The following is a 24,618-nucleotide window of genomic DNA, read 5'->3' on the forward strand; positions in this document are numbered from 1 at the left end:
GTTACATAGTAAAGTCTTTACAGCTAAAGCTAATGATGACTCGTTTGAGGGACGCTGTCAGAAATAAATTCGTTTCATGTGTTTATCGATGGTTTGGGGTCTTTCTGTGCATCACATTCAATATTTAGCTCATTAACTTTAGACCAAGTCATAATAATTATAATGTCATTATTGATATGAACAAAATACAATCCGAGGGCGCAGTTAGGTGTACTGTATTTTGTATTTTAGGGTCCACGTATTTTTGCAGCTGCGACTGCAGCCGATCGGCGTGCACGCGCCCGAGGCGACAGCTGAAGCGCGAACGAACGTGGAATGCGTGTCCAACTTTTTTTATGGAAAGTGCACGTCATTAACAGCGACCACTCCACTCCTCTGTGCACCACCGGACTGGACGCCTTTGGCTCCAAACGAACGAGTTCTGAGGATTATTTATTTATTTTCTTCTTGGGGGGGAAAAAACAAAACAAAAAAAACCCACCCACGAAGAGGTAATTCCCTTATTTCATCTTATTCCGGGTGTATTGCAAGTTACATGTTTCTGTGGCAAAGGAAAACTACAAAACTCAAATTTAACACTTGAGTGGAATATACGTGTTATTGAATTGAATTGAATACAACTTTATTGTCAAATGTGCTGTACGTATGTGTAACATACAGCACAGATGAAATTTCTTTCCTCTCAACATAAAACAAGAGGAGCCGCTGCGTTAAAGTTGTGTAAAATTGAATTTAAAGAGCAGCTATCCATAAGCAGGCCTTCATGGTGGAAAAACATTGTAGCTTATTGTTGTTCTTGTGTTTTATTTTCGCTTTTGTAAGATTGTTCTTCTACAATAAATTATGTTTCCATTTAGAAATGATACTGTTCTGATTCTACATAGTCAATATATTTGGTTGTAGGTTATACGAAGGCATTATATTTGACCCGAAATAGGGCAATAAATCAGATTTGGTAGCTCCTGAATGGATTCCACAGGCCTCGCTATATGCAAAGTCACACGAATGATCCTCACCAATCAATAATAATATGTTTCAAAATCGGATTTATTTATATTTATGAACCTGCCCCACAGCATGGAAGGTATGCAATAATGCTTTAAAATATTAGGGCCTAACTTTACAGGAATAATAGTTGTGTGTTTTTTTTTTGTTTATGAGCAATCTCACCACACAATAATCCTCATATTTGGGCACAAGGTATTTAAGGACACTGATAAACAGTGGCGGTTGTAGTGATTGCCGACCGACAGTCTTCGGTCATCTTGTCTGGCCATTTTGTCAAGGGCCTGTGGGGCGACATGTGGGTGCCATTGTGAGCTCTGTGCAACTGCCTATCACTCATCAGAAATAGCCATGATCACACGTCCTCCGCAGCCCTAAAAATGAGCTATAAATAGCAGCCAGCACCATGCTACTATTGAAGTCTTCCCCCAACATACTGGGGGATGGGGCAGTTCTCTTTGGGGAAATGGTGGCACTTTACTGAAAAATCATGCTCCACAAAAGCACCTGGAGAAAAGAAAAACAGTACTTTTCAGTACAGTACCAAATACAATTACTCGAGCAAGTCTTCACCTTTTGTGTCATCCCCCTTTCTTTATGCAGCTCACATTAAAACCACCTTGTCACTGTGATCCAAACATGGCTGAGGTGGCGCAGGTCAAGGCCGTGGTCAAGAAGGAAGATGTCCCACGTAAAAAGGAATATGTGAGCAATTCAGATGGCCAGCAGGATGAGAAGAAGAGGAGCGAGACGCCAGACGCACAGAAGAAAAAGGCTGGCGAGGCACATGTGAACGGCACGGAACACAAGGGAAAGGACAAGGCTAGTGGTGATAAGAATAGAAGAAAGAAAACCGCTAAAGTGGAGGAGGAGGAAGCGCCACCTGACACAACTGAAGAAAATAACATTTCTGATGTTGTGCTTAAAAAAGAGGTAAGACATCTATAGAAGTTATTACCAGTCACGTTAACCAATCGCTCAGCTTCACAAGTTTCTTACCCCTCCGTTGTTGAACTACAGAAACTGCTCCGATCCAGAAAACCTGTGGCCAGAAGCTATGTGCCCAACATGAACAAAGACAAGGGCGATGTGACGGGAAAGTTTGAGGCCATGCAGAAGGCCAGGGAGGAGCGCAGCAGGCAGAGGAACAGGGACGAACAGCAAAAGAGGAAGGAGCAGTTCATCAAGGAGAGGGAATGGAACCGCAGGAAGCAGCAGGTCAAAGCCCGATAAGCCCACTAACCTGCAAGTGTGACAAGCATGGTATGATGGAAAAGGCACGGCTCGCAAACCAGGCCTCAACAAACTTTATAACACACATTCTTTGCTCTCCGTTAACCTGTTTTGGTGACACATTCACATATGCCTGAGTTTAAATCAGGGTTTAGGCGTCATTCGGACAGACTTGAGTCCATCAGTAGCATTTGACAGCATAGGCTTTGCAGTTTTTGTTCTCTTCGTATTCCCTTTCCCATGGCTGTCCAGCTGACAGCAATTTTTATTGGCGCCAAGTTCCAGTGCAGCCCTCCAGACAAACTTAGCCTGGCTTTAATAGTTTGGTGTGTTCAACAGTTGTTGTAGCAGGCCTGCAGTAACAGTAACAGATCGTGTGATGAAAACTTTTACATGGACCATGCAAACGTTATGTTATTCTGCACAAGGAGCAGTGCCATGGCCATAAAGCTTGTGTAGAGCCTTCAATGAACTTAAAATACATGCTTTGGGAATGTGGGAAGAAGCCAGAGTAGCTGGAGAAAAGCCACACAAAACTTGAACATGCAGACTCTCAGCTCCAACTTTTACTGTGTGGATGGCCAAAGCTAAGATTTGTTGAAGGTGCTTGTTGGCACCCCAGTGACCACATTAGTCGCCTGTTTTGAAAATAGCTCCCTCGTAATTTGGTCAGTGTTACTATTTGAAAAATGAAAATAGCCATCAGAAAATTTATTTTTGATTTTACAAGATGCAAGCACATTAAATCAATTGAAATATATTAAAATGCATATCCAAATTACGTCTTGGAAGGAAATGCCGCATTTACAATTCTGGCACGTTCATTCAAATGTCTGTAAAATCACAAGAGAAAAAAGTCATTGTGTCATACACTCTCTAACTGAGCCTACCGTGTCAAATCGAATCATAATCCTTCTGAGTCGAACCGTATCGAATTGTTCCACTTTCAAATCAAGCTCTCCTTGAATTATTTTGCACTCAATGTACTGTATCAAGGACCATTTCAAATTGTCGACCATGACAAGGAGATGAGACGGACGGTGGTGAAATAAAAGCATTAATGCACTGGGGTGAGAGCGGATTATCAGCGATACTCGAGCAGAACAAACATCCATGTCCTGTGCCCATCATAACTGGCCTGACTGGACACACACAGTATGCTCATCTGCTCGCCGCGCAACAGCCCAATCGAAAACCCACCTGCAGGTCACATGACCCGCTTATTATCAGGGATTAGGCTTCTGTTCTTGCAGAGAGCAGCATGGCTCCCGAGCAATCGTGGAGATGATCCCGTCTAAAGTGTAAACACTCACTCCTTCTCCAACTGATCCTCGGCAGATAAAAGAACTTCTTGCTTCCAGCGATGAGGAGGAAGAAGTGAAGCCGGCAAAGGTGGAGAAATCCTACGTCCCCAAAATCACAGGTGAGACACTCGCTTGCCAAAAGAAGGGGGACCTGGAAGTTTTAGGATGTGAGTTTGTTTTCTTGAATCCTCAGGTAGTGTGAAGGGAAAGTTTGCCGAAATGGAAAAACAAAGGCAAGAGGGGGAGAGGAAGAAGATGGAATGTGAGAGAAAAAGGAGGGAAACCCAAGACAACATGGAAAAAGACAAAATCAAAAGGGAATTGGCGAAGAAGGCAGCTGAGGTAAGCACACAAAGTGGAGCTTGTTCAAACTGGGAAGCAGAAAAGGAGTCACATAACCCTCCGATGCTACTTGGATGAGCTACAATGGGGAAAAAAATTTCTAATTTTACATTTTGTAAGTCGATGTCGCCTTAAAAAATGTGTCTGGACCCAGATGATTTTATTTCGTGCAACCACTTGACGAAATAAAATGGAGTAAATTCAACACACCATTTTTTTCTGTGTATTTAAAATCACTTTTAAGATTCAAACAGAAAAAACGGCTCTCTCGACATACTTTTTAAACAGTAGATGCATCCTAAAAAGCTAATTCATTCTCAGCAAAAGCAGATCATATGTTTGTGGGTTTTTGTACCTTCAGACAGTCTGCAATGGTTATGTCATGGTGCCAGACAGGTGATTACGTGCCATAAACATCCTTTGCCCTCATTGTAGTTCAGCAACACATTGTCTTAGATTACAGCTGTCCACAATATTGCAAACATGTCCATGAGAATAGCGACAGGAGGTTCTATAGTAAAAAAAAAAGTGTTTTTACCATAGAAAAAAATGGCTTGTAAAGTGACCAACTTGACAATCCAACTGTTAAGTTTTTGTTGTTTCATCGTGCAGACAGAAACTGTTCAAACAACTGCCTTTTTAGAGGCAATAACAACAAGAAGAGAGGTTTTATTTAACAAACAGAACCATTGAGCCTACCTACTCTTCCTTCTTGTTACTATTCAATTTTCTTTCCTTTTTTTTTTTTTAAGTGACCCAAACAAACTAATTTTTATGACGCAAAAAGAAATGCTTAAGACTGCTTTCATGTGTCTTCACACACAAGGACTGTTTTGTACATCCAATTTTAGCTTAAACTATTATTGTCTCATGTGTGTCCTGCTTAGAGTTGACCTGGTCATTGAGAAACAAGTGGAGCAGCACTCTCGCAGAGCTGCCAGGTGTAGACAGCATATGACTGGCAACTGTTTCCCACACCTCCTGGTGGCTGTAGACCTCCTTACTGTGTGACCGAAATTAGACTGTCTTATCTTTGACTGGCACTCATGCTGACACACTGCAAATGACCACATCAGGAAAAGTCGGTGGTGGGTAAAAAAAAAGCATATGCTGCTGAAGGAAGCATTCGATTTTGATGCAAATCTGGACAAACATTTTTGTTGTTGTTGAAGTATTGTTTTAAGCATCGGTATTTAGTTAGTTACCAGTATTATGCGAAAACAGGATATTGAGTTCCAAAAAGCTCCATGAAGGTTTTGAGCATGAGCTAAGGAATTCAACCATTAGAATTTTGTATAGGACTAAATAAATGTGCAGCGACCGGTACGGTTTATATAGAGGTATGGTTTTGGGTGCCACATATACCATGGTTGCGAACTTTTAGCAAGATCCCAACTAGAGGCTGCTAAACTCTGTGTTCACAACAGATTGCACATGCAAGAGGTGGAAAAGTGGTGGACATTTATTTAAAAGAGGGGTCTGCGTTTGAACTGGTGCAGATGGTTTTCACCACAGAACATTTGGGAGAGCACTGCAAGTGCAAAATGTGCAAGAGAGATTGAATTGAAAAGCTTAGTTTAGAATAAGTGGAAGACAAACATATTTCTGAGTTACATCGATTACCCCAACAATTTTGGTGAAGCCACCGACTGCATAAAAGCCATGTTTTGTTGGATTTAACTCTTCCAGAGAGTCTGTCCTGCATGACATTGTGTAAAAAAAAATGCTTAGAGAGAGGCAGTCCCCACTTTTGTTTTCATAGGTGACTGGCTCCAGCCATATCTTGGATCATGCAGGAGCACCAAAATTGCATTGCTGAATATGTGATGCATTGTGATCAATTTTATTTGGGCATTTCAAACCATTCAACATGATCTGAAATGATCAATTCTCCCCATTGCCTCATTTTGCCTATGCCTCCTTGTCAGGGTTACGCACTACGTTGCCATTTGCACCTGTTAAGACACAAAATCAGCCATCGCAATTTAGCTTTGATTTGATCAGTTACACTGCATGTGCCAAATTCATCTGTTTACATATAATCCACCTAGCATGCTCAAAATGAACTATGGGGTGATTTCGCCTAGTTCATTTTATGGAATTTGATTCAACGTTTTAAAGACAATAATTCAGGTGCCATGTTCGGCTGATGATAAAATCTGTGAATTACAGGAAGGAGACGACACCATCCTGATACATGTTGTCCCCACGAAGTCATCCCGAGCTCCAGGCAAAATCAAAATGAACTTTGAGGACATAGAGAAGAGTCGAGAAGAGGAGCTGAAGAAGTCAGCAGAAGAAGCGAAGAAGAAACGCTACGATGAAAACAGACGCTCTTTCCGGGAGGCCAAGCGGCGCTCGGTTGTCCCAGAGGTTGGGATGCAAACACAAATTAATATTCAAGCTTTGCTAGTACAGCAAGCGCCAAACCTTCCTTCTCATCTTTTTTCTTTTGAGGAGGAAGAGGATAAGCCCGTGGAGAAGGTACAGGTGTCTCCGGGAAAGTTAAAGATGACATTTGAAGAGCTGGAGAGGGAAAGGCAGGAACAGAGAAGAAAGCAAGCAGAGGAGGAAGCCAAACGGCGCCTCCAACAGGAAAAGAAAGCTTTTGAGGAGGCCCGCCTGGGATTGGTAAATATTCCCAAAGCAATTAACTGTCTTTTTTTTGTTGTTGTTTGGGTTTTTTCCCCCGCAGGCCTGACAAAATGACCTTGTGCAAAACCTTTTGTTCTGTCCATCATTTTGCCTTCAAACTATAAACACATTAAAGAAAGGCTGATGTGGCTATAGTTTAGTGTACAACTGTACCACACACGCACACACACATTTGCACACACACGCACACATTTTTGATTATTTTATTTAACATTGGTGGTCCAGTGGTTAGCATGTCGAAGATATATAGGGTTTGATTCCTCCCTGTGTGAAGTTTGCATGTTCTCCCCTGTGCCTGTGTGGGTTTTCTCCGGGTACACTGGTTTCCTCCCACATTCCAAAACCATTCATGGCAGGTTGATAGAACACTCCAAATTGTCCTTAGATGTGATTGTGAATGTCAATTTATTGTTCGTCTATGTGTGCCCTGCGATTGGCTGGCAACCGGTTCAGGGTGTCCCCCGCCTACTGCCCGAAGACAGCTGGGATAGGCTCCAGAACAGTTGTGAGGATAAAGCGGATCAGAAAATGGATGGATAGATGGATGGATGATGGGAATAGCAAATTATTACCACAGTTCAAAAGTTTTGGTCAAGATCTCATAAAGTGGCTGTTTCTAATGCTGTCCCCAGTGAGTGTATATCTTCTGCCTGGTTAACTCATACTTGCAACCTGTTTACGTCTTTCCAGGAGGAAGATGAGGAAGGCACTCAGGCACCATCTCCGGATGACAAAGAAGATTTCCGACCTGGAAAACTAAGACTGAGCTTTGAAGAACTTGAGAGGCAACGGGTCGAAGAGGAGCGCAAGAAGGCCGAGGAAGAAGCCAAGAGACGGATGGAGGAGGAGAGAAGAGCTTTTGCTGAAGCCAGAAAGAGCATGGTAAAAATATATTGCAACTGATTACAACTAAAGTATCATCAAAGTGACATTGATTCTCTGTGGTATCATCACACACCTTTGCTCTGTGTTTATATTTCTTTTTGGGAAGAGCCCCTTTCTTGTCCGAGTGCACAAAGGTTTCATAAAGGCGTACCTCAGTGAGTTTGGTACAGTTGAATCTGACCATCAAACACCTTTGGAATGATTGAGAACAGACAAAGCGAGCCGGCAGCAACATCTCACCTCCGGTTTATTGCATTAGTTTCTTTTAGACCTTTTCTTCACCATAGTTCCAAGTATGTGTAAGCCAAATATGTCTTGGTGTTCTTATCTTAAATTTCATTTGCATTGTCACACAGCTTGTCGACGAGGATGACGAAGCTCTGATGGCCTTACTGAACCTGGAGGGCAGTGAACCTGGAAAGATCTGTGCCAGTTTTGAGGAGCTGGAGCGCCAGAGAAGAGAGGAAGAGCAGAAGAAGGCAGAGGAGGTGGCCAAGAAGAGATTGGAAGAGGAGAAGAGGCTCTTTGCCGAGGCACGCAAAAGCATGGTGAGTCCTCACGACCAAAAACTATGTCTGTGTTTGGAATGAGTCTCTTATTCCCTTCTCCCGTATCACTATAAAGGAATTTTTATATCATGGACTATATAATTCATTCATCACTCAAATGAACTAGTTTCCAACACTACTCAAGTGTTTGTCCTTGCTTTCTCATAATTACAACATTACCAGATTAACGTCATCTGGTTTACTTTCTGTAATAAATGAATTCTCTTGTTTTAAGATTTTAGACAGTATTTTACAAAATGAATACAGACAAAGCACTTCGTGTCCATCCTTGTGATGTGTTCCACTAAATTGAGCGTTTCTTTTCAAAATTGCATTGTCAAATACATTGAAAGCGCCATCGGTGATAACCGACAGCACTACAAAATGGCTTCCTTACTACTGTATACAGGGCACTAGTTCACGGATAGGGAAGGATTCAGAAAACAGCCTCGCTTTCTAAACTACAACCATTTTCTGGAAACGAGCAGAAAGACTTCTTTCATTTCGTACTAATGGTTGTATATGGCCAAATTCAACACTCCAAAGTCACGTCAACATGCTTCAAATCAATGTACTTCAAACTAACACCTGTTTCAACATTTCCCACTAACTATTGTGTTTTATTCTGATGGGCTCATATGGTCGATTTTGGATTGCTGTTCCCTTGTCCAAATTATTTCTTTAAGAGCCCCAGCCTGGATGAGGAGAACTCTGCATTTGGAGATGAAACAGTAAGATATATTTCTACCAAACTTTGAATACATTCTACCCCAAATGAGCAGAATTTTTTTTTTGAATCAAAAGCAAATAAATCAACAAACCAATTTTACTTAACAGCATACAATACATTTTTACACAGTGACAGAAGGATGACTATAAGGTTTACACTGCTTGAAGTTCATGATTTAAATGATGGTTATAGTTTCATCATTGACCTATGCAGCAATTTACTCAAATATGCTTTTTTGTTACTGCTACTGCTGCATCATTTTATGTGGCTCACAAAAGACGGGAAATACGTAATGCATATTACTTGATGCACTGCTGATGATACTGCTACTGTTATGAAAGCATTTTAAAATAAATCTCACAATACAGGCCCATCTCAGTAAAGTCAAATGTTGTTGTTATGGGTAGCAAAGGTAATGGCGGCAGAGGATCCAAAAGCGAAGGAAATGGGGGAAGGTTAGGTGTAGGGTCAAGTGGTCCAGGGAGGAAAAGGCACTGGAACAAGACAAACATGAACAATTGAGTATGCACAAAAAATACAAAAATGGTAAGCGTATTCACTATTAATGGCCTAGATACCACTCATAATGCATGAATCATCTGGCACCCGCTTGCAGATCAGCAGAGCTCTTATATGCAGGAGGTAATTGCTGATGAGCTGTAGGTATGGGATCACCCTCCGGCTCAGCCTGGTCATGAAAGGGAAAAAGACACAGAAGGTCCCTGGAAGTGGACTCTCCAAAATAAAAGCACGGAAGGAAAAGTGTCTGTGACAACACATCACAATTGTAGTTGTTTTTGGGGGGTTTTCAGTCGTAGAAATACTTTACTCTGTGTTGAGTGAAAATGTATCATACTGTTTATGAGTTTCACTCTTTGAATTGAACTACTTAAATAACATTTTCTAGGATATTCTAATTTATTGAGATGCACCTGTACTGGTAGACTTAATGATGTGCTTGCCGTTATTCTTGTTTCAAAACTATGTCTATGTATTTGCTGGCAAAAAAAAATTATCATAATCAAATGCCGGTGCTCTGCTTTAGAATGTCTGACTTTGGGTATTTTATTCATGTGTGTAGGTTCTAGATGACGAGGATGAATTAGAGAGGACAGAATCGCAGGAGGCGCTACACCCAGGAAAACTGGAGATGAACTTTGAGGAGCTGCTGAAGGAGAAGGAGGAGGCTGAAAGGAGACGCAAGGCAGAGGAGCGCAAACAGAAACTGGAGAAGGAGAAGCAGGAGTTTGAACAACTCCGACAAGAGATGGGCGAGGTTAGCCTCAATCAAAGTCAAAAATATACACCTACAAATGAAATATTTTTTTCCCATTTTCAATTTGTTTTCTGCAGCTGTAAGAGCTGGTTGCCCCAATACCTTAGTCCAAACATAAGGTAGAAGGAACGCTAATAAATATTCATTCTGGATTTCACAGGAAGAAGTGAATGAAAGCGCCTATGTTGTAAATAGTGAGTACGAAGAGCTGACCAAGCTGAAGAGGACGGGCTCCATCCAGGCCAAGAACCTGAAGTCCAAGTTTGAAAAGATCAAGCAGCTGACTGAAGAGGAGATTCAGAAAAAGATTGACATGGAGCGAGCTCGAAGGAAGGCTGCCGATGATGAAATTAAAGAGAGGGAAGCTGAACGGTTCCTGGAGGTATGAACCCATACAAGATCTATCGTATGTTAGCTTGCTACAAATAACGTATGTGTGAGGCCATTTCACAAACATTGTATGGAGACGTGGACACACCAATGTTCTAAATAGATTTAGCATGCAGTATTGCACAAACGACTCAAATAAGCGCAGGTTACCTTGGTTAGCAGCGGTTGGTTTACCCTGTTATAAATAGTCCCACATTCAATCATACGTCAGATCAAGTGAGACTTATAACTTGAGGATGAGGATCTCCAATACAATGTTTTACTTCTTGTCACAATTGGAGATGACTATTCTCCAAGAAGGGACAAATGGAAGTCAAGTCAAGTCAACTGTATTTATAGAGCACTTTCAAACAGCCAATGCTGCATACAAAGTGCTGTACATGGAGCAATTTAACATGCACAATAAACAGCAAAACAAATCGGTAATAAAGGCGGTAGAAAGCACCAAACAGAAAAACCAAGAACAAATCTAAGTCATGCTGAGTCGAATGCCAAAGAATACAAGTGAGTTTTGAGAGGAGGGTTTTGAAGATGGGCTTGAATAAAGAAAATGGACAGCTGCGGCAGACCAATATTTCCCAACCTTAGACACTCATTTGATGTTTTTTGAATTTCTCATACCACACCAAACAAAAATGCCACAAAAAGAATGAACACTGAAATGATGATCTCGTTCGTCCCTGCTTCCAAATTGACTGTCTCAGTGTGGAATCGAAAGGTGTCTATATTAGTCGTGCAGCAGTGGAAAAGGGGTCCAGCAAGTGCCCCTATTTTGCTGTTTTGTAGGAGGAAGACGTCAGCCAAATGACTTCGCCGCGAGGTGAGGAGACGCCATTCAAACAGAAGGTGGACATGCGAGCCAGGTTTGAACAAATGGCCAAAGCCAGAGAGGATGAGGAGAAAAGGCGGATAGAAGAGCAGAAGATACAGAGAATGCAGTTCGAACAACAGGAGATCGATGCTGCCCTCCAAAAGGTACCATTTTCACACACAGGAGATCTGTTGATCATTAATGCTTTGGCACTTGGTAATCGTTTGTTTCATCCACTTGCAGAAAAAGGAGGATGACGTCGAGGATGAGGCGAGCATCGTCAATGGCTCCTATGAGGACGACGAAGACCACGCCAGGTCGGGCGCCCCGTGGTTCAAGAAACCGCTCAAAAACCAGTCTGTGGTGGACTCGGAGCCCGTCCGCTTCACCGTCAAGATCACCGGAGAGCCCAAGCCGGAGGTGACCTGGTGGTTTGAGGGAGAGATGCTCCAAGACTGTGAAGACTATCAGTACATCGAGAGAGGGGAGACGTATTGCCTCTACCTGCCAGAGACCTTCCCTGAGGACGAGGGCGAGTACATGTGCAAGGCGGTGAACAGCCGAGGCACTGCGGCGAGCACCTGTATCCTCACGATAGAAAGTAAGGCCACCCTGGTGTGACTGCCTGCCTGCATGAAAAATCCTACCGGCGGTCCTGTCTCATTTCGAAGTGGACTGCATGCTCCTCTTCCTTGTTTCATGAGCCACAGGTAACAGCGTCTCTGTTTCTGTTTCACAGCTTATGACTACTGAGGCCCTTTCACCCGCTGGAAACTTTCCTTGTTGTCTCTCTTTAAAAAAGTAAAAATAAAACGTATTTGTCCCTCGTGCCCATACAACAGAGGGAAGCAAGTGGCTGTGTTCTTGGCATTCCTGAGGGAGGCATACACAAAATCACAAAAATGCAGAGTGTTTACTTGTTAATCGGTTGTAAAGCTGCACTCTCTATAAATATAGGGTATGACCTGTGCCAAAACACCGACAACATTTTTGTATAAATCAGTATTCTCATAGGTTTGCCATGTTACTTTAATGTTCTGTCATAATCCCAAATCATTTCATCAATGATGTGGTTGTGTCTTTTTAAGCATACCACAAAATGTTTTGATGCTCACATGAAATGACCTTGAAATGGTAGTCATGACACAAATTATAAATCCACAGCAGTGAGTCGCTTCATGCGGATAAGATGACATCGACAAGCATATTGTAGAAAAAAAATGTGAGCATGATCATTAATTGAAACTCATTCAGCACCAGCCAATTCTAGACCCCAATTTCTTTCTTTTTTTTACCCTAAGTCTTGGAAAAATTGAAAAAAAAAATAAGTATCTGGGGTTGAACGTGTGGAGTGTGAAAAGACATAAATATGACTTTGGGAGTGAATGAGTTAAGTAAAATGCTTCAATGATATAATCCTCTGTGATGCCCTTTTGTCATTTTAAATTATTTTTACCTGTAATTCTCTTGTAAAATTTGATATGCAGTTGTGCTGAACGGTAGGTAACTAGTTCACGGGTTGACAATAAAGCAAGCTTTGGCTCACATTCTTATTTGTCATACATTATTAGAGAAACGTTGTAATAAAAGTCCGAACAATAGCAAAACTTGGTGTCCTTTATTATACCGACGAGACCTGCAAGAATCTCGTGTAAATGCACACATTGGATGCACACACTTACTTTACCATGGAGCACTTTTGACTGACACAAGGGATCCACTATTGTTATTTACAGTCTGAACTTAAATTAATATGTTTGTATCACTTCTGAAAGTCTGTATTTTTTATATCTGCCCACAATGCCGCATGTACAGTGGTCTACAGTATTTCACACATTTAATGTTGTGAAAATAAGAAGACCGAATGCAAGTCTATCCAATCAATCTTTCCTATCATTAATGCGAGTAACATGAGCCTATCCCAGCCGAATTTGGAAAGAGGTGTGGTCAACCCTGCATGAGTCTAGTTACCAAGAAAGCATATGCTGTACTGTATAGACAAATAAACAACCATTCATGCTCACATTCACATCGATGGGCAATTTTGAGTATTAACCTAAGCATGTTTGTTTTGGGGAATGCGAGAGGAAGTCAGGGTAGAGAGAAAATCCATGCAAGCATGGGGAAAACATGCAAACTCCATTCAGGAAGGTCATAGTGTATGAATGAAGTACATATTCATTTTCATTTACGAGATATGGCCGCTGCCATATTTGTGTCATCGCCATGGTAACGTACGAGGGCGCGCTTTAGAAGGACGGAGCTGAACGCGCTTGCTTATAAGCAACATTTGGTTCTCTTGAATACATAGCAGTGTAATTATTATGCGTATTAACATAGCCTGAAACATTTCTACTTTTCCGGAGCATAAAAAGACGACATGGGGACGGTTAGGAGCAGACAAGAACGCGTACGTACTGTGACGCAATACGTTATGCGTCATGACAAAACCCCGCCCACTGGACGTCTCGTCGAAATGTATGCCTGTCTTCTACGGAGTTTTATCGGAGATGTTTTTTTCTGTTTTTGTAAAACACAGTACGTTAAATAAATTCTGCATGTGCGTTGAGCATATCACAGTCCTGTGCACTGAACGCCAAGCGACTCGGCCGCTTCCCGTGTGCTGTATCGTAGCAAAACTGGCTCATTTTTCCCCACAGCGATGGTCATTTGTGTGGAGGAGGTGTCCGCGTCCCTCGTGCGGGAATATCTGAGCAGAAAGGTACGTTTGATGCCTCCGGGAGATTAAGTAAATAAAATAAAGACATTTCTACATCTCCTGTAGCCACGAACGTTAGCCATGCTAAGCAGTCAGCGTTCGCTTATCCCGTGGGAGAATGCACTGATATCAGCACTGCCAATTAAAATGAATTGATTTACTCAAAGGTAATGGCCATGATGTCAGACTTTCGTTTCACGTTGATCTGTTCACTACTATAACCCGTGTTTCCCAACCTTTGAGCCAAGGCACACATTTTGAGCGAAAATGACAAAAAATAACATGCAACACCAACAAACATTGATGTCCCCAATGGTAATTACACTATCCTGAAATCATGGTGAGCTGCTCTCAATGAACTCACACATTTTCTTACCCGATATGGCATCTGGGCATAAATAGTTAGACACAAAGTTGATACAGTATATTGCAAATGCCCTTAGGAATTGAGGAACAACTCTCAGCAAATCTGAGTTGTAAAAGCTCCAAGATGTTTCTCACAAAGCATATTTTACCCTCAAGCCATTCGAGTGCTTGAATTGTATTGTAAGAGTACATCCGCAGTTGGCAGCTGTCACTCAAGAGCAGAGTACTGAATGCTTTGATCGCATACCCAGAGCTCCATCGCATTAATCCAAGGCTTCGTAGTTTAAAAAAAAAAATTATGCCTACACTTGCATGCTACTAATGTCAAACTAAATTTCCAGAAATTTAAAGTTGACAAACGACTGTCAAAAGGCACACAACATCACAGGCTACATTAATAATACTGTAATAGCATTCAATATGCAGATTTTCAACTCTAATGATATCCATATACTGTATAACCAACGTGCAGGGACTCAAGAGGACGATCGCCTGCATGGATGAAGAGCATCCACGCACGCAATCCAGCATCAACAACAGATCCCATTTGAGACAAGTTTTGCACATTGAGGATTTGTACAGAGCAAATAAGGTAAACGCCTTCAACATTTGCCTCACAGCACATATGGCACATTCACGCACAGGTAACACATGCTACAGATTGTAAACTTCCCATTCATGAATATATTTACCAAAGTTTTTGCAAAGTGTAATATTAATTTCTTTTTGGGGTTTGAATCAGATGTTAGATGGAATCAATAATAATAATTTAATTATTGAAATGGGCCATTGTTTGCATCCGTTTGATATATTGTTGTCATGAAACACGATGGGAAAAAACCCTCATCACTGTGTACGGTAAAATTAAATGAATTGCAATTACATTAAAATGAGGTAGTTCACATTGATTTTCATTTTGGCACAGAAAGCTTCCATCCACCTATTTTCTATGGCACTTCTCCTCACAAGGTGAGCTGGAGCTGGATTAAAAATCATTGATGGCGTAGAGGTTCACGTGACACTTTCGTGCAGGCGGCATGAGTTCAGTTCCCATTCAGTGAGAGCAACCGATCCAGCATTTCGTCTTCTTTTTGCCCCATGTTAACTGTGATAGGCTTAGAATGGATTGATTCTCATTTCACAAATGACTAAGTAATGGAAAATTTAATGAATTCACATTTGAAGTAACGGCTGCCCGTTGACTTTCAATTTTTTTTGGCACGAGGTCTACAGAAATGTACTTATGTGATGCCCCTAATTGCTTCTCTTTCTGCGATTACATAATAGTTTATTTGTGTTATTGTACCATTTTTAATCATCGAATGACATTTGTTTTACTACAGGTTCAGAGTTCACCTCTGAGGACTTTACTGGAGATCATTGTCAAGCATCACATTGAAGGTCACAAAGATGGCGTGATGGCCTGTGAAGGTGAGGAAAGTGATTCCCTGCAGTCGGCTTCAATTATCAGCTCAGTTAGTCTTTCTCCTGCGGGAACGCCGTCGCCAATGAACGAAATTAACTCAGAACAGAGCACAGTGTCCTTTGTTTCTGGTGACCACATCAAATTAAGGTAGTCATTAAGCAACTTTTCGATTAAGTTCTCGTGTTTTGTTTGACCGAAAATTAAATGGAATTTCACTCACAGGCCACAGGACAAGGGAGCATCCCCCAATGCAAGGGTGTTATTGTCACTTGATGGAGAGAGATTCATGAAGCACAGTGAAACTGTGTCATGGTTAAATGCCCCACCAGATGAAAACAGCCAGTCTAGGATGGCGTCTAGGCATGATCACAATCGCCTTACTATGAGTGAACCTGAAAAAAAGCCTCCAGTCAATGAAGTCATTCAAAGGAGCCGACCCAATCGGGTTAGACGCGGTATGATGGCTGGACCGATAGCCAGCACACTGCAGGTAGCGTTCACTTCTTCAACCGTGGTCTGCTTTTTTAACAGAGACACCTTGATCATGATCGTCTGTTACTGTTGTGATTCAGGAGTCAACCAAACAAAGGCAGAGTCGAAAAGTGGTCAAGCCTCAACTGCTGCTCAGGAAACAAGATGAGCACAGGAAGTCTGGGGATGGACTGTCAGAGAGCAGTTTAGAGCAAAAAGTCTTTGAAGAAAGCCCAAGTGATGCGACAGAAAAAGTGAAGAGCTTGGAGAGGGAAGGACAAAGCAGAAATGACAGAAAAATGTAAAGCTCTTCTTTTAAGTTACATGTTGTCAAAGTCTTTTTGTGCTCACAATTCTGTGTCCTCTCTCCCAGAGTTAAGTCCAAGACGCAGCCAAATGAGAGAGATTTGTCTGTGTTGGTTTTAGGTAAGTTTTTGTCTAAATGTTTTTCTGGGGCAGCGCATTGGAGTAATGGTTAGCACATCTGCCTCACAGATGAGAAGTTCTGGGTTCAAATCTTGGCTATGGCCTTATGTGTGGAATTTATTTGATATACTCAAGCTTTTGTGGTTTTTCTCCAGTACTGTGGTGCCTTGAGTTTCATTTTTGTGCTTATGCTTGTAACTCAAAAGACTTGTACCTTAAATCATCTTTCCCTGACGAAATGAACGGAAATACCTTTAATCCGTTCCAACCTCTCCCAAAAAAAAAACAAATCCCAACAATCCTTTTTTTTTTTCCAACCAAAAAAATTGATGAGCCATGACAGTTGAGTTTCCCGCCACCATAGGAGGTACAGCGCCCATATCTGAATTTTTTGCTCACAAGTCAAAGCAGAAAAAAAAAAAATCATCTAAGCGACATATCATATTTTGAAAGATTCGTAAGTCACTCGTTTCTCATGGCACTGCCGTACTTCATCTTCCTCCCACATTTGAAAAAAAATGCACATGAAGTTTATGAAGACTCTAACTTGTCCACAGATTCGTGAGTGTGAATGCTTGATGGTATATATATCTGTCCTGTGATTGGTTGACACCCAAAGTTAGCTGGGATAGGCTCCAGCCCACCCACAGCCTAAATGAGATCAAGTGCTGTAGAAATTGCCTGGCTGGATGGATACATCTTTTTAAAACACTTTTTGATCCACCACAGCTGATGACGCATTTATTTCTTTTATGTTCAGATGACATTGATGATGAGCTGCCAGAATTCTCCAAAATGTCCATCGAAAACACTGCAACTGCAGCGAGCAGCCACACAGTCCGCCCAATGGACCAGCACACCGCCTCGGTTGTTCATTTACACCAGGGGATTTTCAGAAAAAGGTGGAAGCTATATTATTTAGTTATTGCTTTTGCTCTACCCAGGAATTGAAGTCAGTTCTCCTCGGCTCAAGTCTCAAATGTTTCACCGTCGAGTGGAGAAATCAGGGTTTCACCTTCTCTGAAACGCATGACCTGAGATATGGAATGGTGCAGAAAAAGGTGGCCATGATTTCTTTCGAATTGTCACAAAATGTACTCGTTCTGTGCTGTGTTCTTAAGAAGTTGTCTGTTTATTTTCTAGGGCGGTCCTTGTGGGGTTCTGGCTTCTATCCAAGCTTTCGTTTTAAAGAAGCTTCTCTTTGAAAATATGGACAGTAGTAATACAAGACTTCAGTATGTTGTACTTCCCTTCCTGATGTTGCATTAGTCAATATTTTGAATCAGATTACACTTAAATCAGGTCTTTCGGTGCTGCTCCGCTTTGGAGCCACTTGGGTATCAACATTGCGTTGAGTCAGAAAAGCTTGTTTTTCACTCATGCGCCACCTTGTTCTCAGGCGTTTAAGGCCAACAAACGCAACCAGAAGAAAATGTCTGGTCCTAGCTGTGGCAGAAGTCCTGTGGAGGGCCAGCGAGGAAAAACAAGCTACGGTAGCAATGTAAGAGCCTACTTTTGAAATGTCTTTATGTACCTACTTTACAGTAGTTCGAATGCAGACTGTAGAGTGGTCCTAATGGTGGACCACCATCTTAACCTGTGAATTAACTTTACACCCTGTTTTGTCCTAAAACAGAAATTCGGGAAGAATGCTTTTCACCCCGAGTGGACACTACAAATCTGAAGGAGTGCTTGAAAAGGTATAAACATGTTTGGGGCCATCTTATGACCTCCATACAGTGGAAGCTTTACAGCAGGGGTTCCCAGACTTTTTCCTTTGAGGGCCAAATCACTTTCCCCTTCTCTGACAGGGGCCAGGGTCAGTTTGTAACAAAAAGAATGACTATCATGGAAGTGTCTAAAAGCTCTTTCCTTCTTTCATTCTTTCTTACTTTCTATGCATTTTTAGATAAGCTGTTTTACAGTGGACAGTATTGAAGACCTACAATTGCTACTGGAGCAAAACATTGAGCAGGTGAGAGATTTCATGTGTTGTCTCCCTTAATTGAGTTCACTTCTTGAATTAAAGCAAATACATGCATTTTTATTCCCAGAATTTAAAACCCAGGTTTCTTATTAAAATTCATTCAGTACCAGCCAATTCTGGACCAAGTCTGAAAAGACGTTTAAAAACGTCTTTGGGAGTGAATGACTTTAAAGTGGGTGGTCTCTGACATTATTCTGTCAAAAGGTATAAAGATTTATAGCAAACTTAATATCCACTTGTCACACTCTGGTTCTAATCACGCAGTTTTGGGGGACAGTTTTCATGGGGAATGCCAAGTACAACTTTCATTACCATGACAACGGGGACAGAAATAGGGCATTGGATGAAGCGAGCAGTTTCTCAGTATTGCCAACTTTGTGACTTTGTTGACCTGGTGCCAATACTGCCCGTCTGTGCTTGTCCTCATACTCGTAAAAAAAGAAAATAAAATTTAAAAAAAGAATCTGCTGAAATTACAACAGCAATACTACTGTACCAGCCTGACATATACTTGTCAGTATAGTACCTTCTGGGCAGTTGGAGAAGAAGCCACGTCCGCTGTATGGAGATACTTTAAGGTCAACACATATGATGAAATCAATGCAGACTGCAAAACAAGTCTGCACTGGCAGCGATGAAGGTGGCCTGTCCCCCAAGCACCAAGTTTCTCAAGTCCCAACTCTGCCTCTGGTGGGATCCAGCCGCACTTGGCGTCAAGAAGCCACGAGGCAGGAGCCCACACAGCCCTCCTCCCTCCCAAACACACACGAGCCCGCGGGTTCCTTTGGCGATCTGCTGTATCCTGCCAGTAGCATCAACTTTCGACGGGACCTTCTGTGCATGTGATGGTGATAACAGAAGTAAACTGAAACAGACTTACAGCAAATAATGCATGGCTGCTGTTTTCCTGCCACAGTTTTATGAAAGTATGGACATTCCCCACGTTGCAGACTTCATTTCAGTGAAATGTGTGGCAATACTGTTCGAAAAACATGCAGGTGGATGTTAAAATGTCAGCAATTACAAACAGCTGCTCCAAAAAGTGTTCAATTGGAGTGGAGGTTATGTCATGTAAGAAAGGTTTTTGATTGGTCTTTGAGCAATATTTGATTGAAATAAAGCACATGCGGCTGTCGCTCGACAATGGCAGATAGAGGAGCCAAATTACCCACGTTTTCAGAAATAGGCAAGTCGCAGAGAATTCACTTGGTTGTCATTAAAAGGTAAATTGTCCATAATGCGTCCCTTTCAAATACTGTATATTAATTTATCGTTGCTCTGTATCATTCATACAGTTTGAGACAGGGGAGCTGGGATGTCTACTCCTGACCATATCTGCCGTCCTGTCTCGATCTATTGATAAGTATGGAAAGGTCGACATAGATCGAGTATAAAAGACACATTAAAAAAAACACCCCAAACGTTTTATAATGAAATAATATAATAAAGTCAATAATACATATCTTTTTTTGTCAGATTGAAAGAAGATATGGATGTGGCCACCACAGCACTCATTGGAGCTCATGGCTACTGCACTCAGGTATGAAAACTAGTCAATGGTTTACCAAATTTATATATAATTCTAAATTAGGGCTCCACCAATACACCTTTGTTAAAAGCAAATACAGTTTGAGTACAGTACTCACATTTGAGTGCGCGCCAAGACCTCGGGCCAATACTTGATAATGCCATTACAGCGGCTACTTTCAGGGGTTTAGGAAAGTTGCCTGACTGAAATGAGTAGTCCAAGATTTTATTGGACATGTCTTTCCGTACATGGGCATGTCAATTTGTAAAAGTCGCCCAGCGACCTTTCCAGAAACAAGACCCAAAAAATGTGTTTCCACCTCCCTGCTTGACTTGGAGAGGGTGTTCTTTGGGTCATCTCTGATTTTGTTCATCCTTAACCTTCAAACATGATGGGTCGGCTTGATGCCAAATCACAACTTTGGTTTCATCTGACCACAATACTTTCTCCCAAGGCTTCTATGACCTGCTTCACGGTTCACTGACAAACTTAAGGCGGGCCGGTACATGTGAACACCGTTTTATACATTTTAATGATGACTGTTATTCTCTCTATTGTCATAATAGATAAACGGCTATTAAAATTTGTGTCTTTTTAGGTCAATTAACTCCCAAATTCACCATGGGATCAAATAATTATTTCCAAACTGTATTTGACCCGTGAGGGACGTCTTCTTATACAGTATGTCGAGTTTGTCTGTTTACCTTTTGGTGTTTATGTTGGCCAGGAGCTTGTGAACCTGCTGCTTGTGGGACGAGCGGTTTCCAACGTCTTTGACGGTGATGTGGAGCTGGACTCTGGCAACGGCAACTCTACGCTGCTCAAGGGAATCAAAGCTCCCTGTAATATTGGCCTTCTGTCACTGTTTGAACATTATAACATCTTCAAGGTGAGCCACATGCCCTCAACTACCACCTGTCACAATCATGTACAAACACTATAATATACAAGCATTATACGGAGACATGTTCCCTTGACATTTGAATAGCATAAATCTCCCCGCTTTGGCTTTTTTCAGATTCACTTATGAACTTCAGAGCATTTTCCCTATCACAATCGTCTCCAAAGAAAAATGTGCCTGTCATCCTTGGCTCACCGCAATCAAGCACTGAATGAAGCCAGAATGTAGTTTGAGATAACTTAAGATAATTAAATTACTGTAATCAAGTCTGTGATTGCTGTAATGTTCACATAAAAGGCTTCCTAAGGGCAGCGCTTGTCAAACACTTTTGAAATGCGCCTCTTTATCTCTTCTTGGTCTGTGTGTCTGTCTATTTTCTTTCATTTCTTTCAGGTTGGAGACTATCTCAAGAACCCCCTTCTTCCAATTTGGGTTGTGTGCAGTGAAAGCCACTTCAGTGTGCTGTTTGGCCTGCAGGAGGAGCTGTTAACAAATCAGGACAAGGGTGAAGAGTTTGACCTCTACTATTACGACGGCTTGGCCAATCAACAGGAAGAGATCCGCCTCACTGTCTGTTGTGAGTACATAGCTTTTATTTTCTTTTATGTATATCTATCTATAGATATAGGTTCACTCAGATTTAATGGGCTCTGGAAAAGGGAAAAAAAAGGAAGGCTGGAGCCGTAATCGAACCCTGCACCTCTGTACTGTGAGGCTGACGCTCTGACCAGCCGACCACTGTGCCGCAATAGATATCTATAGATATGTATAGCTAGAGAGACTGGTTAGCATTCCCGCGTCACAGTGAAAAGGTCACGGGTTCGATTCCGGGCCCCAAGCTTTCTGCGTGGGTTTTCCGTTTTCCTCCCATATCCCAAAAGCATGCATGGTAGGTTCATTGATCACTCTAAATTGTCCCTGGTGTGTGATTGTGAGCGTGAATGATTGTTTGTCTACGTGTGCCCTGCGATTGGCTGGCAAACAGTTCAACCAGTACCCCGCCTACTGCTGAAGACAGCTAAAATAGGCTCCAGCACGGTCATGACCCTCGTGAGGATAAGCAGATTAGAAAGTGGGTGGATGGATATTGAAACTAAAAGATCTTTTCCTCTTGGGAGATTTAGGCATGTGTCCATGGGAGGGAATTGTTGTCCATTTGTGAGGTCATGAGAGAGGCGAGGGCTCTTCAGTTTGGTAATTCTATTCCAAACTCAAACAAGCACACCTTAATGGGGCATTTAATAAAATATTTCGAGCCATTTTTCTTGAAAAACAACCTCAATTCTTGGTGTTAATAATATGCTGTGTTGTTTCCAATTTTTAGGAGAAAAATAATTAAATACATTATTTTTATTTTTAGCTGTCGGGAAATCAGCTTTGAGTTGTCAAGATGCCGATCTAATTCCTCCTCTGGAGCTCTGCATTCGAACAAGGTGAGAGCCCTTTTTAAAGCGAGGTACACACACATATCGTTTTTCAAATTTTTATTTACTTATTTATTTTTAAAGTGAGACCCTACCAATGACAAAGGGGAAAAAATTGCCAGATGAGTGCTTACTGCTGTGATAATGTGTGCTGTGCACTTGAGATGACTAACACAGCACACCTCTAGCATAACGATGTCTATCGTAGCACCAGGGCTTACGTGTGAAATGGAGCACGGTGCCACAGGGCATCGACACTGCCCAAAAATACAAGAAAGAATTGTAGAAGCTAGGTTAACTTTTTGCTCACGTGTTCACCATAATGTGGTACCCTTGTCATCGTTATTGTGGTAAATGATTTGTGAGGCACATTATATGAAGACTCAACACAACCAGTTGTTGTTTGCGTCAGGTAACAGCAGAAGCTTATTCACTGACTGTTGTTCCTTTTCACATCTCAGTCATGGAGTCTGTGGATTGGCAGTACTCTGTGTTAAGAGCACAAATACGGATTTGCAAATTTAAATATGAAACCACCCACACTAGAGAATAATCTTTCCGAGGCATTTGATGATTGGGCCTTTGCTGACAGTGCTTGGAAGTTACAGTCGTACTCAAATTCGGCCCAATTATCAGCTTGTCCAGTCCAATCTTTTGTGGCACAGCCAGTAATGGTGGCTTCCATTGGCTGACATCCTCAATCCCTCAGTGAGTTCAGTCCACTGAAATGAAGTAGCTAATGATTGAACGGATGTCGATAAAGAAATAGACGGCCGCAGTAATGAAGCAGATTTTCTTCACCTCAATTTAGTTTTCATGGAAAAATTGCAACCTGCAAAACGGTAGATAGTCAAGCTGTTGGCGGAATGCGTTGTCTGATGTCACAACTTGATCTAACTTGCTGTAATCTTGTGTTTTTCAGGTGGAAGGATGCATTTGTGAGTTGGAATGACACAGAGCCTATTCTCTGAATGAGTGGATATTTCATGTGACTTTTCTATAATGATCAGATATCAGTTCGCTCATTTATTTTTTCCTCAGCGTGCTTTATAAGTTTGACTCATCGGTGCCTGTAGTTTTGCCCTTCACTCAACGTTGTGGTTATGAGTCACTACATTAACATAAAACTCATCTCATAAATCCTTGAATGACGTGGCTGATTTGAAGACCCAACAAAAACTATTTGTTCTAGTATGACAATGGTCTGACTTGTCTTTATTTTCACTTCACTCATCTGGAGTGCATATTTTTAATAAAATGATTTCATCACATAATGTAAGTTACGCATTTCCATCCTTGCACTGTCTCCAAAAATAATAAACTTAAAAATAAACAAAAACAATATCCTGTTGCAATTGACAAATATTTCTAGAATGAGATTGATTCACACCCAGTAATAGCTAAATATATGACACAGTACATGAGTCACTGTTGTTCAAAATCATAGCAATGTACACCAACCTGCAGGTACCCGCATGAGGTAATGTGATGTGAAGATCTGTATCAAGAATTCTGTCTTCACAAATGTTAAGAATGCTCAGTTCTTGACTGACACAGTCAGAGAGGGCACAATACCTTTTGTTTATTTACTTTTCTGCAGAGTATCAGGCACAGTCTATTGTATATATTTTTCTTCGAGGCTCCCTCACTTCCTCTATTTTTCCTGCTTGCTGGCTTTGTCTCGCGGTGTCTTTTTGTCTCAAACTATCATCCGAACTTCCTGCTGCATTGTCCTCTGAAAATTCAAACGATGAAATTGATCAGCTGGTCTCTCAACGCAATCGACCACATTATTATTTTTTTTTTTTTTTGACAAGCAGATCGGGAAAGGGGGAGCTGGCTCATGCAGCCGGGTATACATACCCAATACATACACAATTGGAATTCTGTGAACGGGTGTTCTGCTGTTTGGAGTTGGCAGTTTCCTGCTTTATCGCAAATTTCGAAAGACACTGGCAACACTATCGAAATTGGCAAAGCTGTCAGTTAGGTGTCATGATCTCAATTTAATGAATGACCTTTGAGGTGGAATCATGCTGACAATTGCAGGAGTTGTCAGAATGAAGATGGAGGATAATGAAGAAATTTCTGGACGCAATCTTCTTCTGGTTTTATTTTGAATGCAAGGCTTTGCCTTAAAGATGGAAATAGCGCACAAATCTTTTCTGCTATCCTTCGGATAGGGACGGCC

At 41.6% G+C, this 24,618-nt stretch overlaps 2 protein-coding genes across 10 annotated transcripts; both read left to right on the forward strand.

The window, feature by feature from the left end:
* Nucleotides 1-403: 403 nt before the first annotated feature.
* nexn (nexilin (F actin binding protein)) lies at nucleotides 404-12,724 on the forward strand. 6 transcript variants are annotated; one of them, XM_086116468.1, is made up of 14 exons: nucleotides 404-491; nucleotides 1,609-1,938; nucleotides 2,026-2,223; nucleotides 3,577-3,661; nucleotides 3,736-3,884; nucleotides 6,057-6,257; nucleotides 6,342-6,515; nucleotides 7,230-7,421; nucleotides 7,781-7,972; nucleotides 8,659-8,703; nucleotides 9,784-9,978; nucleotides 10,139-10,360; nucleotides 11,155-11,343; nucleotides 11,423-12,724. In XM_086116468.1, the coding sequence occupies exons 2-14, from the start codon at nucleotides 1,645-1,647 to the stop codon at nucleotides 11,798-11,800; spliced, it is 2,514 nt and encodes an 837-aa protein (XP_085972594.1). In that variant the 5' UTR covers nucleotides 404-491; nucleotides 1,609-1,644; the 3' UTR covers nucleotides 11,801-12,724. The 6 variants fall into 6 exon arrangements, with proteins under 6 accessions (XP_085972594.1, XP_085972593.1, XP_085972591.1 ...); XM_086116467.1 differs by lacking the exon at nucleotides 404-491 and having other exon boundaries at nucleotides 1,593-1,938; nucleotides 11,423-11,780; nucleotides 11,919-12,724; XM_086116465.1 differs by lacking the exon at nucleotides 404-491 and having other exon boundaries at nucleotides 1,593-1,938.
* Nucleotides 12,725-13,570: 846 nt separating this feature from the next.
* mindy4 (MINDY lysine 48 deubiquitinase 4) lies at nucleotides 13,571-23,701 on the forward strand. 4 transcript variants are annotated; one of them, XM_086116402.1, is made up of 19 exons: nucleotides 13,571-13,589; nucleotides 13,840-13,901; nucleotides 14,737-14,856; nucleotides 15,608-15,837; nucleotides 15,913-16,180; nucleotides 16,263-16,462; nucleotides 16,535-16,587; nucleotides 17,348-17,454; nucleotides 17,532-17,648; nucleotides 17,731-17,822; nucleotides 17,987-18,088; nucleotides 18,224-18,287; nucleotides 18,497-18,562; nucleotides 19,870-19,937; nucleotides 20,051-20,114; nucleotides 20,830-20,991; nucleotides 21,397-21,580; nucleotides 22,364-22,436; nucleotides 23,350-23,701. In XM_086116402.1, the coding sequence occupies exons 2-19, from the start codon at nucleotides 13,842-13,844 to the stop codon at nucleotides 23,396-23,398; spliced, it is 2,079 nt and encodes a 692-aa protein (XP_085972528.1). In that variant the 5' UTR covers nucleotides 13,571-13,589; nucleotides 13,840-13,841; the 3' UTR covers nucleotides 23,399-23,701. The 4 variants fall into 4 exon arrangements, with proteins under 4 accessions (XP_085972528.1, XP_085972527.1, XP_085972526.1 ...); XM_086116401.1 differs by lacking the exon at nucleotides 13,571-13,589 and adding an exon at nucleotides 13,610-13,657; XM_086116400.1 differs by lacking the exon at nucleotides 13,571-13,589 and adding an exon at nucleotides 13,628-13,717.
* The last annotated feature ends 917 nt before the right edge of the window (nucleotides 23,702-24,618 follow it).

This window comes from Hippocampus guttulatus, chromosome 7 (assembly GCF_054856545.1).
Source record: "Hippocampus guttulatus isolate MCC_2025c chromosome 7, RoL_Hgut_1.0, whole genome shotgun sequence".
In the NCBI taxonomy this organism is placed as follows: Eukaryota; Metazoa; Chordata; class Actinopteri; order Syngnathiformes; family Syngnathidae; genus Hippocampus; species Hippocampus guttulatus.